This window comes from Chelonia mydas, chromosome 10 (assembly GCF_015237465.2).
Source record: "Chelonia mydas isolate rCheMyd1 chromosome 10, rCheMyd1.pri.v2, whole genome shotgun sequence".
Classification (NCBI taxonomy): domain Eukaryota; kingdom Metazoa; phylum Chordata; order Testudines; family Cheloniidae; genus Chelonia; species Chelonia mydas.
The window spans coordinates 13,236,638-13,256,071 of NC_051250.2; the positions used below are offsets into that span (position 1 = coordinate 13,236,638).

Sequence of the window (19,434 nt, forward strand, 5' to 3'; positions counted from 1 at the left end):
GGCCCAACCATGGCTGATGGTTTCAATGCTTGTGGGTAATCAGCACATCATTCTATTTTAGGATATAAAATATCTTCCCAGCCTGCGGCAGGTTCTATCTACAGAAAGGTGCTTCCAGTTATTTCAGTTAATCCATAGAATTCCCCATTCTTTCAGACAGGGGTGCTGGGAAATTATAGGCATTTGATGGAGCAACTGGCTTTCATTTAGCAGAGACTGGAAGTGCTGCTTTGTCTGCGTTGCGTATTTGTTTGTCTCTTATGGGCTCCCTGTGTTTCCTACAGACCCTCCTGCCTTCACCTCTCTCTTCACACTGCCGACTCTGTGCTGGGCACAGCTTTCCAATCAGCATTTACTCATGTTCTCCTTCTCCTAAAGGCCGCAGGGCCAGATCCTCAGCTCCATCCTCCTTGAGCTACCAAGTGAGCAGGGGAAGCATGCAGGCTGCACCTGTTATTAGAATGGTGTAGCTTGCTCCCAGCCAACTTGTGGGCTAGCCAAAAGCTGTGGGGGGATGGGAAGGTTGGGCCATGGCCCCAGTGGCACATAGAAGTACAGGCACCATGAGTGACCTTGGCCTTGCACCAGGTTGACAAGAGGGAAAGACTGATTGAACCCAACCACCACACCTGCATTCCACGACGCAGGAACAATCTGGCCCTAGGTCTTTTCCATCTCTACTATGATTCTGAGTCAACCGTTGCAAGGTAGCACCACCTGTTGGTGTAACACAGCAGTTCTGGCACTTAGAGAATGAGCCGTCATACCACAGGTCACCCCTTTCTCTCCATTAATTATCTTTTGTTTTTTGCATCGTTGCAATCAAAGATCCAAATTCAGACATCAGCCACAGACAATATTTCGTGCATTCAGTTACATTTCAGTTATTCACGGGGCACAGCACAAATCAGATGGGGCATTGGGTTTAAGGTAAAGCCAACATCAGCAGTGAGATCTAGATCAGCCTTCGCCACCCCTGGATGCGGCTGGAAAATAAATTTCCGGAGCAAACCCGCAAAGAAGAGAAAAAGTTCCATTTTGGCGAGTCCTTCTCCAACACAAACCCTTCGCCCTGTAAAGTTAACCAACATGGAGGTCAATGGAACGAAAGTCAGCAAGGCATGGCTTAGTCAGTGCTTTTGTCTGAGATCTTTTAAAATGTATATACAGTCTGTAACAGCAACCAGAGGAGCCAGCTGACAACCCCCGACCACCCCACCCCCAATCTATATATCAGAAGGGCTATTTAAAAGGAAATCGTTTCTGCCCATTCAGGAAGCTGTGAGAATCTGTGACCGTTCCAGACTGTCTGGAGGTTGGCAGACAAAGGAATGCCAGTGTCTACTTATGTGCTTTGGATGACTCACACCTAAATTTCCCAAAGTACCATTTAATCTGGAGATCCTCAATTTGAGGTGCCCCATTTCAGACATGTTTGGCCTGGTTTTCAGACGTGCCAAGCATCCGCTGCTCCCGCTGTACAATCAGTGTAACTACAGACTGAGCACAGGAAGTTGTTGTTACCTATGGAGAATGGTATAAATGCCTCCTTCCTAGTAAAGCTCCCATCAGCATCAAGGAAGTGGGAAGGGTTGAACTGATCTGGTGTCTCCCAGTGCAATTTGTCCTTCAAAACTGAGGTCAGCAGGGGAATCACTTCTATTCCCTGGAAGGAATAAGGGAAACTGGCAGGTGCAGCTGCCAATGGTCTGTGGTGGCCACTCTCACAAATTCAACTCATTCTTCCATTCAAGAAAGCAAAGAGTAGATGGATTTCTGAGCAGGATTAACTAGCTCTACAGGATATCTCCTTACTCTGTGGAATATTTAATCTGGTAGATTCACATGCATAGAAATAAACATCAGAACAGGAAGCTATAAGCACTGTTTATGGATGTTTAGTACCCAGAATACATGTTTTTTGATACTGAGACTGGTTAATATTCCACTTCTCCCTCTTCACCTCATAACATAAAAATTGATTTATTTCCTAAGCGTTTTCATTCACCCTCCAAACAAAGATCCAGCACAAGTTCTGTGCTCAGATAAGCAAATGTAAACCCAGAGTAACTTCACTGACAGCAGTCCAATTACTCTGCATTTATGTGGCTCTAAATGAGTGTAGAATCTGGCCCATAGTTGCACTATCCGTTGTGGATGTAGCACAGATGGTAGAGGGAGGGATTAAATACCGAAAGACCAAACACCAGAACTTCTTAAATTTATTTTCTTATGAGTGTTTCACAAAACTTCATGAATATTTGCAGTTTCTGTTGTCAACCTCAAAACTTACCTTTGGGATCATATAACCCCTGAAACTAACATTGGTGGAAGTTGAACATGATACACTCATTGGGACAATATTGGAAAACCTTTGTATTTCATGTATCACTGCATCAGTGTAAGGCAGTTTTTTCCTGTCCTCCAGCATGGGCATTTGTCCTGGCTCAATGACCTGATCTATTTCTTCCTGAATCCTTCCTTGAAAAGGAAAAAGGAGAGGGATTGCAGTTTTCCAGGATTGCTGAGGATACTTTACCACAGGCTCTGAGCTCACTTTGTCTTGAAATCTCAACAGGATTAAGTTTAGCCAGGATTTGGGTGGCACTCCTCAGTAGAAAAATCTGCATGCTGCAGAAATTAGTGCGGGTTGGTCTGTAGGTCCCTGAGAGCTATTATTGGGCCAATGCAGAGTTAGGGGGTATTGTGGTAAATTCCATGCCTGATTCTATTCTCACACCAGTGTCACTCCATAGTCTTGAGTGGAAGTGAGAGCAGAATCCAGCCCACCTTCTCTCAGATAAGATGGGAAACCTATGAGTTTGTTATGCTGGTGTAACCTAATAGCTTGTAAGAGAGTTTTGATGGGTGGAGGCTTATAGAGGCTTATGAACAGAACTGGAATTCAGCTTTTCTTGTTTGCTTATGTATTTCAGTTAAGATTAGCTGAATGAAACCTCTTTGTAAAGCCAGATGTTTTCTAATTTAGCACTTAATGTTATTTACTCAAGTCTCAACTGTGGGAACCCTGCTGTCTCCCTTCTGTAACTGGAGACTTGATTAGGTATTTAACAGAATTTTATAAGAGATTAGTTCTTAGTCTTACTCTGAATCTCTGGGTATTTCATCATCATCAGAAGACCCCAACGGACAGGGGTAGATATAGTCTCAGTGCCAGCAGCAAAGAGGTCCAGCGTTGAGAACAGAAGATTCTCATTGTGAAAGTGTGTGTGAGAATTTCTTGACTCCTTCGAGACATGCAAAAAATGAACATTAGTCCTACAGCAAATGATACAGATGACTTTAGCTTTTGTATTTTTTTCATCTTTGTTCCAGCTGTGTATGGGTATGGACATTAGGGTTAGTTTACTGCTTTAGTTTATTTTCGTTATAGGGAATAAAAGGGATATCTTGTAGACCAAACACCATAGAATATAAAAGAATTGGTCACGCTGCAAGTATGCAAGGAGTGCTGGTATCATCATATTAAACAATTAGTGGACCCTCAGTTATCTCAATAAAGGGTATCACAGAAACATCAAACAGTTAGCTATGATGATTAGGATTTGGCAACCCTTACATTCAGTAATAATTTACTCCTCCACTAGTCCCATTAATTTCAGTGGGACTACTCTGCTAATTAGGTCACTTTATTAGTGATTTCAATAAGCCTACTCGTGGTGTAAGGTACTATTCAATGTGAGTATGGCTAGCAGGATCTAGCCCTGGTCTAGAGTATTCTGATCATAACAAATCTGTGTCTTCACACCTCCAGTTCCCTGCCAGATGCTCAGCATTAATAAATGAAGTGAAAGCTAACAGAACAGAAAGATGCAAGTTAAGCTGAGAATTAGCTTTAAAGTACCTGCTGTTGCTTCATCAAAAACGCATCAACAAAACCTGTTAAATTGTTTTCATTAAACTCCTGCCTGTGTTCCTTAAAGAACTTCTCCAGAAAAGCATTCAGCTCATCTACATTTCGTAACACGGTCTTTGGGGCTCCAAACAGAAATCCAAGAGAAATTATATAACTGGGAAAAACAAAAGGATTACTGTTCACCGGCATTGTGGTGAACCTGTGTAACATCTTTACATAAAATGGGTGGAGTCGGCATTCCACATCACACCAGCTTTTTCCTTAGTCTAGTGGGGTCTGGCAGTGACCAGAGTTTGAGAGCATGGAGAAGCATGAAGAAGCATGGAGGGAGAATCCCCACGGTGTACTTAGCTAATTCATGTAATGTTTCTGATGCGCCACAAGCAATTCCTTCCTGACCCCCCCCACATGTGAACTACGGATGTCCTGAAGCATCAAGATGGGAAGGTCACTGCATCCATGCTTTAGCTTGTACAGCCCAAACTGCTATGAGTGGTTATAAAGCTATTATGCCCTTGCTATTCCAGCCCTCCATGTTTGCTTCAATCCCTCTCTGACAACAGATTCCTCAGTTAGTTTATATGCCACATAGAGAAGCTTTTCCTTTTATTTGACTGCTTTTCAGTTTAACTGAATGTGCTGAGTTAAGTGAAATTCACCCATGGTGCAAAGGTCAGTGGTGAGATTAGGTCTTCACACTGGTCTGAAATAGGGCAGCATTCATGGCACTGTTGCTGGGGTTATGATGGGGAGAGGCATGGGACCCATCCAGATAAGGGGGAAATGGCTCTGATTTCCTACCAAGTAGCACAAAGAGGATAGTGACCCCTCCCCCCCCCCATCGGCTGGGGGTAGCAGCCACAAGGGCAGACTGCAGATTGTGGGGGTCAATTTTCTCTTCCCCCCCAAAAACCTTCAATTGCTGGGTCTTTATGTGGGTAGAGTGAATGTCACTTCTTGTGAGTGAGTTGGGGAAAGGCCCCTGGGGTCAGTTTTCACTTGGCCCTTCACAGGTTGGTCTATTTCAGTCAAGTTCCACATTAATCTGCTGTTTCCTTTTCAGGGCACATCCCCATGCCGCAGCAGAAAGGAATTAAACCTTAAACACAGTCACTCTGCTGCTACCTGCCTTGTCTGCCGTGGACACTGAGAGCCACAGACCTGGAGGGTGGGGATCTGAGCATGGAACCAGACCAAAGAGCACCTGCCCTGTTGCACTCGGAGACCACCAGCACCCTGCAAACCAGCTAACTGCCCAACCTACAGCCTAGCCCCATCCCACCCCAGGAGGCAGGGAGAACAAACAGGAGCAACTGAATGTCCCAACCAAAGCTGCTGGCGCAGCAGGACAGTTTGAGATGAGAAAATCTAGTATGTGGTGATTCTGCATTGGATTTGAAGTACCAAATTCTGTCTGGGCTGGTCTGGGGGAGGGTGCAGGGAAGAGGCAGCCAGAATGCACAGTCATGCAGGAGGCAGCCAGAGTACTGCTGCTAGCCCTGCCTTCGTACCAGAGGTGGAAGCCCAAAGGGCCGCAGGTAAATGTGCATGCATGGTAGCATCAGGTAGCCGGGATGAGGAGTTAGGAATATGCTGTTTCTCCTTAAAGGACAACCAAGGGCTGCAGCGTGTGGCTCATCATGACCTGGGAGGCTCATCATGACCTGGGAGGCATTCTGTCTGCAACTGCTGTGTTCTAAAGATTTCCTCTGGTCATCACTGCGTCGTTATGATGGTTGCTCCCCGTCCATACAACCAACCCTGTCCCCTCTTCATTTTTAGCTATTAAACCCAGCAGTTAGCCCTCAGTCTGTTCAGAGTGGGAATGTGTTAATAAATCCCCCAAATTAAAAATAATTACCTGCACCATAGGAGAGCCCAGCAATTTGGAATTTTCATTTAACAACTTCAGCAAAGTTAGAAATATAGGATCTTCGTATTGAAACCTCTCACCAAACAATATAGAGCATATGACATTGGATACAGCACTGTTCAGTATCACCTTCGCATCAAAGGGCTTCCCTATGTTTAAAACAATTAAAACAAATTGGTTTTGGAATTGCACTTGTGCTGAAAATATCAATTTCAGTCTACCATACAGAAGCGCTCACTCTCAGGTAGAAATGGCTAGATTTTGTTTTCTCTAGAGCGGTTGACTAAGTTCTGGTACACGCTGGGGTAATGGTGTGTAAAACTGCACATTCAAATGAGCGTGAACACAAAATCAGATCCTTGGTTATGGTTTCCTTTGAAAATGTTGTCCTTAACTCTTAGAGCTAAACAAGTTCACCATCCAGGATATGCACCAGGGCTACCTTTTTTGGATGCTTAAAACATCAATTCAGCAAAGTACTTAAGCATGTGCCTCACTTTAAGCACATGAGAAATCCCATTGACTTCACATGCTTAAAATTAGGCGATGTCTACACTACGCAGCTTTTAGCAACATGGCTGTGCCCCTACAGCCGTGCTGCTAAAAGCCGCACCGTGTAGCTGTTGTTTATTGGCAGGAGAGGGCTGTCCTGCCGACAGAAAAATCCCACCCGCGACAAGCAGCAGCAGCTTTGTCGGCAGGAAACCACTCCTACCAACAAACCACTGTTCACACTGGCACTTTTCGTTGGTAAAACTTTTGTCGTTTGGGGGTGTGTGGTTTTTTTTTTTTAACACCACTGAACAACAAAAGTTTTGCCGACCAAGTTCCAGTGTAGACAAAGCCTTAGGCTCATGCTTAGGCTTTCTGAACTGGGGCCTAACTGTCCGTTTCAGGATGAAATTCTTAACACTCACCCTGGTGAGATTCAAAATAGTTAATGATGAAATTTAGCTCTTCAAGAATTCTCACTTCAATGGTTTTCTTTCCAACTCCAAAATCCCGTAGGGTAGATAAGGTGAATCTTCGCATTGTTTTCCATAACTCTCCGTGACTGAAGGCTATGCCCAAAATACAGGTGAACACACTGGTACCGAGTTTGATTAATGAGTGCTTGTAAAGTACCTTGTATGAAAGCTGCTATGTACTTTCAAAGTATTCTATGTATGAAAATGTGTAGTAACAGGATTTTTCCTTTTCATAAGAATACACTAAATATGATCAAATTCAAAAACAAAACAAAAGCTTGTTTACCATTTCTGTGTTTTGTCTTCCTAAATATGGGTATTTCTGCCCTCTCTCCAAATTCATAGATTCATAGATTCATAGATATTTAGGTCAGAAGGGACCATTATGATCATCTAGTCTGACCTCCTGCACAACGCAGGCCACAGAATTTCACCCACCACTCCCACAAAAAAACCTCACACCTATATCTGTGCTATTGAAGTCCTCAAATTGTAGTTTAAAGACCTCAAGGAGCAGAGAATCCTCCAGCAAGTGATCTGTGCCCCATGCTACAGAGGAAGGCGAAAAACCTCCAGGGCCTTCCAATCTGCCCAGGAGGAAAATTCCTTCCCGACCCCAAATATGGCGATCAGCTAAACCCTGAGCATATGGGCAAGATTCATCAGCCAGATACTACAGAAAATTCTTTCCCGGGTAACTTGGATCTTACCCCATCTAAAACCCATCACAGGCCATTGGGCCTATTTACCATGAATATTTAATTACCAAAGCCATGTTATCCCATCATACCATCTCTTCCATAAACTTATCGAGTTTAATCTTAAAGCAAGATAGATCTTTTGCCCCCACTACTTCCCTCGGAAGGCTATTCCAAAACTTCACTCCTCTGATGGTTAGAAACCTTCGTCTAATTTCTAATCTAAATTTCCTAGTGGCCAGTTTATATCCATTTGTTCTTGTGTCCACATTGGTACTGAGTTTAAATAATTCCTCTCCCTCTCTGGTATTTATCCCTCTGATATATTTATAGAGAGCAATCATATCTCCCCTCAACCTTCTTTTAGTTAGGCTAAACAAGCCAAGCTCCCTGAGTCTCCTTTCATAAGACAAGTTTTCCATTCCTCGGATCATCCTAGTAGCCCTTCTCTGTACCTGTTCCAGTTTGAATTCATCCTTCTTAAACATGGGAGACCAGAACTGCACACAGTACTCCAGGTGAGGTCTCACCAGTGCCTTATATAACGGTACTAAGACCTCCTTATCCCTACTGGAAATACCTCTCCTGATGCATCCCAAGACGACATTAGCTTTTTTCACAGCCATATCACATTGGCGGCTCATAGTCATCCTATGATCAACCAATACTCCAAGGTCCTTTTCCTCCTCCGTTACTTCTAGTTGATGCGTCCCTAGCTTATAACTAAAATTCTTGTTATTAATCCCTAAATGCATGACCTTACACTTCTCACTATTAAATTTCATCCTATTCCTATTACTCCAGTTTACAAGGTCATCCAAATTCTTCAGCATGATTTAAAAAGGCATCCTTAATGTTCTCATAACCAGCCAGCACCACTGCCTTTCTGGATCCAAAATGCACAGTGAATATGTTGCCATACTTCTCAGAGAGCTTCAACATGTAAGTAAATACGTTAATTCAGAAACAGGTCTGGATCCCAGATGTAGCTAACAGTGTACCATCATCTGTGTACACGTTGTCTGAGCCACCGCTTTTGGCTCATAGAAATGTAGTAACCCCACAATCTTCTAAGCCTGATATGCCTCTCACACCCGGTGGGACAAGTTCTGTCTTCAGAATACACTCATGGAATGAGAACAGCTTTATATAGAGCTGAGGTCAGAATCCAGCCCAGTAAGAGTCCAAAGGGCCCAATTCTATGCAGAACTGAGCACTCTTAACTCCCATTGACTTCACTAGGACTTTGCAATGACTTCAGTAGGAATGGGAGGCATTCAGGGACAGATTTTTAAATGTATTTAGGCACCTACTAGGATTTTCAAAAGCACCCAGCTGTCTGACTCCCATTGAATTAACCGGAAGATTAACCATCGTACACAGTAGCATACACAGCATATGCTTGGCTACAGGCATAATCTGGCACTATATTGGTTGCAAGAAAATCTTTGTACTGTATGTAAAGAATTCTCCCAGTCACTGCAAAATGAACATGTTTTTCCTTCTAGCTTTTAAATAGTTGCTGTAATGGAGACCACAAAGCCCGAGGCATTTCTTGTGCTCATTCTAAATGCCTCTAAGAATGTTTAGCTAATTGGATCAGTTAATGGGTAAAAATTCCAGTGCCTCTTCTCTACAAAAGAGATGTTGTCAGACTTCGCAGTTACAGGGGACTGTGCCTTTGTGATAGCTGATCCGAGGTGAGTCAGATGCTGTCCCCTGTTCTGACTGCTTTGTGTCTTGGATGGCAGAGCCACCAGAGCAACTGCTGTGTCACTGCCCTGCTGGCCCCTGCTTTGAGGGGCATGGCTGGAAGAGCTTCAGTATTATCTTGTGCTCCCCCCGTACGTCTATAGCATACACTCTCTTGTCTCATAATGAGGCCATAAGGCCCAGACTCTCAACGTTTTTTTGGTGCCTAACTCCGATTGATTTCAATGTTGCCAAGACATCCCATGACCTGGCAACATCCAGCTGAAAGAACAGCCCCTGGGCCTGTTTGCAACTAGGCATAACTTAGAGCAAACCCAAGTTTGCTCTAATTTATGGCAGGTGCTGGTCCGACCCCAGGGCTTGGTGGCATAAAGATGGTCTGAAGCCACCTTTGCAACCCTTTTTTTGAGCTGCATTGAGCACAGCTCAGTTATAGGCTGGGATTTGGGCCAAGTTTTTAATTGACAAATAGATATTTATTAATATATTAGCAGCCAGCGCTAGTGTCTCTGCTTGCGTTGGAGGACCATGTCATGTTTGTCTCAACTGACAAAGCCCACGGTCTTCACTAGGCCGCTCATGTCAGGCAAGAAGGACTTGGTGAGAGATGCCATTGTAGGACTACAATGTTCTACAATAACAATCCGAAACATTGCTGCGCTCACACAGTGACCAGTATAAAATGCTGTAGCAGAGATGTGCTGCATGGGGTCCTGTTGACTTATAATAACTTACCTGTTATCAATGGACTTGTGCATAAAGCATTAAAATACAATCTACAACATTTGCAAGAAACAATTCCAAAAATAATTCTATCTTTGGCACTTGTCTCTCCAGTAGTTGCGAGGAGGATACTGTTTCAGTTGTATCAAGGATTATTTGTTGTCCGTCAGACACTGGAATCCAGCCTTGAGGCATATACTCCTGGATAATGTCACAGGAGCTCTAGGCTTTAATAGCAAGGTAAGAATGAATCATCTGTTACACTCCACAGCAGCTTTGACAATCTAATTGTTCACTCAGAATTTTATATCTAGTTTAAACATACTCTGAGTCATCTGTGCCAACACATTTCATCTTGTTTCATATGTGCCCAGGTGATGATTTGCACTGCATTATGTACATATTGTAAACTACATTTCAGATTACAAGAGGCACCTGGTATTATGCAAGACAAATTGAATTTTGTTTTCATCACATGATGGTTTGACAGCTTGGGAGATTCTTTGCTGTCAACTGTACAGCACAGCTAGGGTGACCAGATGTCCTGATTTTACAGGGACAATCCCGATCATAGAATCATAGAATACCAGGGTTGGAAGGGACCTCAGGAGGTCATCTAGTCCAACCCCCTGCTCAGAGCAGGACCAACCCCCAATTTTTGCCCCAGATCCCAGATGGCCCCCTCAAGGATTGAACTCACAACCCTGGGTTTAGCAGGCCAATGCTCAAACCACTGAGCTATCCCTCCCCCGTTATTTGAGGCTTTGTCTTATTAGGCACCTATTACCCCCCATCCCCTGTCCAGATTTTTCACACTTGCTGTCTGGTCACCCCTAAGCACAGCACCATACCAGAAGTGGGTAATCATAGTAATTTCCCTGCTTTCCTTCAGTTACTTCTTTGCATGAGTATTTCTTGGCATCACATCTGACTTGCTGCTGCTGACTTCTGTCTGCAACATGAATATTTGATGTGGCAGCCTTGAAAATAGGAGGAAAACTGCTTGGCAAAATGAGTCAGCATGCCATGGGATTCAAAACAGCTTTGAAAGGGATTTGAATGGTTCACACCTCTTCCCATGAACACCACTGTCGTTTTATGAAATGAGGGATAGATCAAATTAAAATATATTTAAGCCTTTTTTTTCCTGTAGGAAAAAGGTGTCCATGGAACTGCCCAAACGGGGTGAAATTAAAATCATGCACAAGAATCTTAAATATAGGCCTGGTTGGGAATTAGTCGATGAGAAGGAGAGGAAGACACTCTCCCCCCATCCCTGGATACCCAATACAATAGGGTACTTACCTAGAATATGGAAGACTCTGGTTCAAGTCCCTGTTCTACCTAATTCAGAGCACTGGATGATTGGCTATTCCAGGGTGGTGTGTGTGTCTCTCTCTCAATTTTTTGCAATCAGAAGTCTTTGTTTTCCTGCCAACCCTACTAAAATAACACTGGCTCGGGGGAAGGGATGAATTTGCACTTGCCTTAGCAATAAACATCAAACACTGGAAATAATGTACAAATGAGCAAGTCTGTCTATGTTTGGGGTGATATCTTTTTTAAAAAGGAGGTACAGCTCTGTCCATTTAATATATGATCCTTATCCTGCAATCAGATCTACACAGATGTGCCTTACACCCACACAGTGTCTCATTGGATTAAATGGGTATTGTCACATGCTCCAGGGTCCACTCACATGGCTCTGACTGAAGCATATTTGTGTGTGTATGTAACTATAGATAAAAATTTTAAATGTGTTCATTTTTGTTTCCACACAATGTAGATACAACGACATCCTTATTCACTAGATTTCCTTTCACTTCCCAATCATCAAATATTGCAAAGCTCCTCATATCTATTCAGTCATTTCTATCCTACCTCCATCAGCGACTGGAACAGCTTTTTCAGATCCACCACATTCAAGTTCCCGATGAGAGGAAGGGGAGGTGGCCCTGGAGGCAAACTGCAAATTGACTTTTTGGAGCTGGTCAAAAAATAAATGAAAGCCACCAGTCCTCCTGCCAAACAGAGCAGCGAGCTAATGCTCAGGTACTGTAGCAAAACCTTCACCTGGTCATACTTAGATCAAGGTACAGCACAGAGCGAGGTGAACAAATACATGAGCATCTCATCTTGGTGCTGCCTTTTATAGAGATGCCTCGACACACCCTCTGGGGATGCAGCTCTTTCATAGTGAGAGGAGTTCAGACCTCTGTTTACTTACAGTGAGATCAGATTTTGTTGGGAAACTGTCAGCAAAAGCCCTGTTTCAAACATGGATTATCCTGGCTATTATTCAGCCAGAGCTCCTATTTCATCCTCAGCACTTGAGCAGGGGGTTATTTTCAGGTGAATATCCTCAGTAATGTGTTTGAGCACTCAGGAGAGTAAGGGCCGGATTCCGCTCCCATTGAAATATTGGGCCCATAATGGGAAAGGAAAGTCCCTTGTGCTGAACTTGCCCTTGGGTTACTCTGGTCCCTGGCTACAAGCCCTGAGCAGCATAAAATAAAGTGGAAGAGCATAAGAACAGCCATACTGGGTCAGACCAATGGTTCATTTAGCCCAGTATCCTGTCTTCTGACAGTGGCCAATGCCAGGAGGAAAGGGACAGAACAGGACAGTTATCGAGTGATCTGTCTCCTGTCATCCACTCCCAGCTTCTGACAGTTACAGGTTTAGGACTCCCAGGGCATGGGGAGCATCTCTAACCATCCTGGCTAATAACCTGTCCTCCATGAGCTTATCTAATTCTTTTCTGAACGCAGTATAATTTTGGCCTACACAACATCCCCTGGCAACAACTTCCACAGGTTGACTGTGTGCTGTGTGAATTTTTCTTTGGTTTCTTTTAAACCTGCTGCCTGTTTTTTGTTTGTTTGTTTCTTTTAAACCTGCTGCCTACTAATTTCATTGGGTGACCCCTGGTTCTGGTGCTATGGGAAGGGGTAAATAACATTTCCTTACTCACTTTCTCCACACCATTCATGATTTTATAGACCTCAATAATATCCCCTCTTAGTGGTCTCTTTTCCAAATGCAGGGCCGGCTCTACCTTTTTTGCCACCCCAAGCAGGATGTCTGAAGACAGAAGCCGCCGTCGTGGCAGCCAGAAGAGTGGAGCGGCCGCCGATTTGCCGCCACGGCGCAGCGGGCAGAGTGGGGCTGCCGCCGAATTGCCGCTGCTGCGGAAAGACGAGTGCTGCCCTGACGGCACACGGTCTGCGGCCCCTTTCACAGGGCTGCCCCAAGCACCTGCTTAGAACGCTGGTGCCTGGAGCCGGCCCTGTCCAAATGGAACAGTCCCAATCCTTTTAATCTCTCCACGTATGGGAGCTGTACCATCCCCCTAATCATTTTTGTTGTTTTTCTCTGTACCTCTTCCAATTTTAATATATCTTTTTTGAGATGGTATGATCTGCACACAGTATTCATGGACGTACCACAGATTTATACAGAGGCATTATGATATTTTCTGTCTTATTATCTATCCCTTTCCTAATGGTTCCTAAAATTCTGTTCATTTTTTTGACTGCCACTGCACATTATGTGGATGTGTTCAGAGATCTCTTTCTTGAGGTAACAGCTATTTAGACCCCATCATTTTGTGTGTATCGTTGGGATTATGTTTTCCAATGTGCATTACTTTGCACTTATCAACCTTGAATTTCATCTGCCATTTTGTTGCCCTGTCAGCTGGTTTTGTGAGCGCCCTTTGTACTTAAGTCACGGGGTGCAGCGGTAAAAGCTGCCTGCAACACTTGCTGTGGTGTGAGGCCTATGGCTGGCTGATGCAGTCCCAAGACCGGGCGGACCCAGCCAGGAAGGAGGCAAATCCAAGCTGAGTGGATGATGAGCTGACTCAGTGCATCTCACAGGCAGCCTCAGCCTGTGGAGTCGCTACTGACAATTGCAGCAGCAATCCCCAGATATATTCCCAGAGGATAGTTCAGGGAGTGATGCGCCCCTCTGGTGCAGCACCGTGCATGGGCTCACAAAGGAGCAATTTCCATTCCTTTGTGTCCACCGGAGTGAATCTAGCTCTCAAACTCATTGGAGACATAATGTATTCTGCAAAACAAATTGTTATAAAATAGCCCAGAGTGCCATGAATTTTAACTATTGCCAGGGGCCAAGACAGGAGCCAATTTGGTTCTATACTCCAAATCAGGGTATTTTTCACATCATCTGTAGACTGTAGATGCCAGGCGAGCGAACCCTGGGCAGGGTTCTGCCAAGCACCCCAGAGGCCCTGCCCGAGTTGTGGGCCTGGGGAGCTCTCGCGCCCCCTGCCCCCCCAGGTAGTAGAGAGTGGTTATTCCAGTGCAGCTGCCTCCCGGCTGAACGTGCGGAGGCGGCTGCAGGTTTGTACTGTGCAGGCATCTACCTGTGATTCCACGGCCTGGGGGCCGGGCCGGGCTGGGCAGGGCAATAAAGGAACAGGTGGTGGTTCTGCCCAGCCCCGCTAGGAATCTTTCTCTGAGCAGGCAGCAGCCTGACTGTTGACTCACCTTGATTATTAGGCCGTGCTGTAGTAGAGCCCAATAGAAATCTTTAATTTTAATAATACTTTTGCTAGGGCCCTCAGCAGCCTCTGGGTGTGAGCTGCTTGGATGGGAAAATGATGGTTATTTATTAATAATAAAATTACATCAGCCAAAGGCAGCTTGAATCAATAAACTCTAACTAAATTAACAAAGGCGACTGTACATCCCTGTCCGCTCTTAGATGCTTATTATCAAAGGGGTTTTATGGCAAAAGGGAATAACCCTAGGAAGCGTAGACTCTGGTCAAGATGTGCGGAAAGGAAGAGGGAAGATATGGATGGGCAAATCACTCAGATTTGTCAAGCAGTTATGCAAGCCATCCTGAGTTTATTTCCTTTAATGGACCTTCCCATAAGTACCCTTTTCTGACACATGGAGCTCTCATAGACATGAAGATATGTGCTGATGGATCCTACTAACTGTTGTCTCTGATCTCGCCACAATATTAAGAATATGAGGAAACCCCATGGACACAGCTGGGTTCCGAATAACCATGTTTACTAATGATACACAAACATACAAGGTCTAGCTATTGCCCTGTTAGGGTTCTGGGTGGCTTCTGCAATAGAAGATAGGGAGACCCATTAAAGGGGTCCCAAACTATTTTAAAGGATAGTACCTGATTCCTAACCACTACAGTTACATTCTCTAATGACACAGGGCCAAAACCTTTCTCAGGCAAAACACCCACTGACTTAAGAACCTGCAGTGTGATCCCTGGATAAGTGCAGGGAATGATCATGTGAGAACTTTAGCTTTGAGAAAAATTTTTTTTAAACGTTGCTAATGCCGTTCCCCCACCTCCATTTCCTCCCTATACTTCTTTGCTTCTGATCTGCTTCTGCTCCCTCTGAACCCATGCTCTACCGATTCTGCGTGACCACATAGGATTGGGGAGAGAGCATTGTGGAGGGATAACTTAGCTGACATGAGCAAGCCCAAATTAAGACAAGCCTGAACAAGTAACTGCTGAGCGAGCCCAAACAAAAGATTGCTGAAAAACTAACATTTGGGAATATGTTCATGGTAAATAAGGGAGGCAGAAGCTTAATAAACTAAATATTGTGGATATGTTTATAGTAAACAAAGTAGACTGTCACACCCTGAACTGATCAACTTGCCTTACACAATCTGCAAAGTAATTGGTCCTTAAATGCAAGAAGTATAGATGTTAGTAGTAGGAAAGATGAATATAAACTGTGTAGCATGTGACATGAATTGGAATTGTGGTATCACCCCGTACCTAAACCCCCTGTGTCTGGGCCTGGCCAGCACGGGCGGAGAGCTGCCTAATAGAGTAACCTGAGTGAGGAGTTGGAGTCGATCTGAGTTTTTTGGACCCCTGGGGAGCTGGATGAAGTGTTCTTCCAGAACTGGATAAGGTGTTCTGGATAAGCTGAGTGGAAAGGTCTCAGAGGGAATCCGAACACATTGCTCCTCACTCTAAGCTTCTTTTCCCCACCACCAGCACAAGCTGAAGGGAGCGTCAACCCCCAGGGACCAAATTTTACTGTGTGGACACATGCCATTTTATCTGCAGCTCAGGGAAATAATTCATGCATTTCTTGTAGAAACTGGGCCAATAGATTAAACATCCACACTTACCTAATTTCTGTGTGCTTGCCCTGAGAAGGACATATAATCCTCTAATCGGAGATAGGGTAATAACAACTACAATAATAGTAGGATAATGCAGAGGGAGAGAGCTATTATAAGGCTGTAATTCAATCTCTGAGTCCTGATAATGTAATAAACCAGGAGAGTGAACCTCAAGGAGCTCATATGTATCACAAGACTTTTCAGCTGAATTACAACCTGTAGTGATGCCTACCAGCCCATGCATTGTTATCTAAATATATATAAAGCGTGGGAACAGCCTATTAAATGTTAACATTTTAAAAAGACTTTGGTGTGATAAAAAGCACAATGTTCTTTGCTGTTATAGATTCCTTTCACCTTGACAAATGCCGACTCGGGGGAGGGGGAAGGAGCTCTCAAACCTTGGCCTCTTTCCATTTCCTGTAATGGTATATTGGCAGAGTATATGAGATCCCACCTGTTTCTCCCTCAGCTTCTGTGCCTCTGTGTTTATTTCTTAAAAGCATAAGGGACTAATATCCTAAGTATCTGACACATACTTTGTGGCACAAGTAAGTCATGTCATTTCACTGTCAAATCAGTCTGCTTAGAAAAGAAAGTCTTCAAAGTATGTTTGAAAATGATTACCTTAATGCGAATTTTCAAAGAACACTAGCTGCATTTCCATGTTCTGTGCATCTGACATTGGGAGTCATGATATATTGTGTGTGATGGCTCTGGTAACTGGAAAAGCAAATGGGATTGGTAAGTTGCCTCCTGCACTAGGCTCCAACTGGAAACAAAGCTGGATGCATACAGATCCTGGGTTTGTAACAAGCATGTGCTTGCTAGCACCCCCTTCACAACAAATCTCCCGCAGGAGCTCTGCTGCTTTCAGAACCATCAGTCTTGCTCTTCATTCAGTCTCTCATAACCACAAAACAAACAGGAGATCCTGTGATTTCAGAACTGATGGGGATGCCCATTATAGTTTCTGTTTGTAGTATAAACCATTGTTACTGATGACAGAGGTGCAACTTGTGAGACCTTAATTCTTGCCAAGGAGATAAGACATTTTTCTTTTCATTGTTCAGAGTTGGGAAGCAATTTTTGAGGAGGTCGAATTATGAAGAGTTTTTCTTCACATTTTTGTAGACTCTGGGGTGACTGGAGAGTTCAAAGATCATTGGATATGGGATCTTTCATCTGTAGGTTGCCTATTTAAATGGTAGCAGCTCAGAATTGTACCAGGATGGTAGTAACTCAAAATAATAGTCATCCGAGATTCATTTAGAATCTATGTGAAATGAGCTGGTGGTCTCAGGCCACATTCTAACAGACAAAGATCCATGTAGTCAGATATTCCTTTACAGAGTTGGGTTCCTTGCATTTGGATTCAGCAGTTTCTTCCTGGTCACCCCCAGTTGATAATGGAGGCAGAGACAGGGATATAACTTGTATCTTAAATGCAGCTAAGACTTTGGTTCAGCTGACTCCAAAAAATGTCCCTATGTGTGAGTCCATGCAGGGAAGGAGGGAGCATTCTTTAGTGGTTAGAGCTGGGGGCTCAGGGTCAAAACCTCTCTTCCTGGCTCTGCAAATTAACTCACTGTGTGTGACTTTGGGCAACTTTCTTTCTTTCTTTCTTTCTTTCTTTCTTTCTTTTTCCGTCCCTGGTGCTGCTTTGGCTGAATCTTGAGAGAGAATGATCCAGCATTCTCGCGAAGTTTGTACAGTGCCTAGCATGATAGGGCCCTGACCTGGTTGGTTTGTAGGCTCTAACACACGACAAATGTTAAATAAGATAATAATACATATCAGAAAGCCCCACTGAGAACCCTGGACTAGCTGCAAGGCCTAGGATTGAGTGGCCAGGGATTGCTCTTTCTCTTAGGGGTGTTCTCCAGATCGGCATTAGGGAACGCAGACAGTCTGGAACAGCTTGCCATGGCTTTTGTTCTTAGCTTCTTCCTTCCATAAAGAATGAACATTAGTATCAAATTCATGTCTGATATGTTTGTTCTTGTTCATTTGATTGCAAGCACACATTTCCCGCAACTATTCCAGGATAAAGCCCTAAGGTCTTTAGGAGTTTTGCCCAAGCAAGGACTTCTTGATCAGACCTACAAAATATTATCAGATTAAGTACCTGATATTTTGAATCTCCATGTTCTAAAGCTATGTCCCTGCAATGGGATGTGCTAGTGACAGTCCTGGGATCAGTGCAAGATCTCACTGGCATCCAAGTTAACGGATTTCAGTTCAGGATTTGGGTTCTATATTGTACATGTGCTTGGTAGCTATAAAAGGGTACCATAGCTAACTCTAAATGGCTGAAACATGTATACTTTCTGTGACACAGCAGCCCATTGGCCGTTCACTACTCTATGTCAGCAACTCTTGTCAGGCCTCATATACTGTACTTCACACACTGTTGTCATCATAATCTGTATCTAAAAGGTATCTTATAAGATATCATTGGAAAACTAATAACTCACTGATCATGAATATTCTTGTGTGATGTATGTATGGGCTGTGTACAACAAGTTATGAATATGTGCTAGAATTATGTTCCTAAAATTTGTCTGGCAAGCAATGCATAAGCACAGCCTGCCTTAGATAAAGGAAAGTGTATTTGATTGTCCGACCAGCCTGGTCGTCAGGCAGACACAATGAAGGCACATTTAATAAAAGGTAAACAAATCCATCAACCCTAGTGAGTGGGGGAGATAGCCTCTTGCGGGGGTCTGAACCTCAGATGATAAGCAATTGAATATACTAATTGTAAGAAATATTACTGTATTATCAAGTAAGGTCCTTTATGAAAAATACTTACACGCTGGTGATGAAGATAATTGTGAAATGTATGTTTTAATGCTATATGAGGAATTATGGATACTTAATGATATTATACTTTAAAGTCTGTGACAAAACACAGGGAGAAATGGGTTTTCTCCCAGACAAAAAGGAAGGTAACCCATAAATTTAAACAAGATGTGACCAAAAAACAATGGAAGCCCCATTTACATATAAATCAGCAGGGGGATGGGAAGTCCACAGGAAGCAAAGAACAGCTTTGGTCACAGTGAGTTTTGGAAGATATAATGAGAAAGAAGCAGCCATCAGAGGAATGAAGTTCTGGAATAGCCTTCCAAGGGGAGCAGTGGAGGCAAAAGATACATCTGGCTTCAAGACTAAGCTTGATAAGTTTATGGAGGGGATGGTATGATGGGATAGCTTAATTTTGGCAATTAATTGATCTTTGACTATTAGCAGTAAATATGCCCAATGGCCTGTGATGGGACACTAGATAGGATGGAATCTGAGTTACTTCAGAGAATTCTTTCCTGGGTGTCTGGCTGGTGAGTCTTGCCCACATGCTCAGGGTTTAGCTGATTGCCATATTTGGGGTCAGGAAGGAATTTTCCTCCAGGGCAGATTGACAGAAGCCCTG

General features: G+C 43.7%; 1 protein-coding gene across 1 annotated transcript; it reads right to left on the reverse strand.

Annotated features, from left to right (window-relative positions):
- Positions 1-884: 884 nt before the first annotated feature.
- LOC102942185 (cytochrome P450 2K4-like) lies at positions 885-13,319 on the reverse strand. The gene is made up of 12 exons (XM_037911809.1): positions 13,299-13,319; positions 11,734-11,934; positions 8,242-8,349; positions 7,006-7,059; positions 6,668-6,818; positions 5,745-5,899; positions 4,347-4,360; positions 3,866-4,031; positions 3,107-3,248; positions 2,294-2,481; positions 1,525-1,666; positions 885-1,072 (listed from the first exon to the last, which is right to left on the reverse strand). Exons 1-12 carry the CDS (start codon positions 13,317-13,319, stop codon positions 885-887), a joined length of 1,530 nt encoding a protein of 509 aa, XP_037767737.1.
- Positions 13,320-19,434: the final 6,115 nt, after the last annotated feature.

Coding starts and splice junctions, on each gene's coding strand:
- LOC102942185 (XM_037911809.1), bottom strand. CDS start 13,319: ATGCCTCTGTATAAATCTGTG. Junction 2,482..3,106: donor GAAATACCCAGAGATTCAGA/GTAAGACTAAGA, acceptor TTCCTTTTCAAG/GAAGGATTCAGGAAGAAATA. Junction 1,073..1,524: donor ATTTATACCATTCTCCATAG/GTAACAACAACT, acceptor TTAACTTTACAG/GGCGAAGGGTTTGTGTTGGA.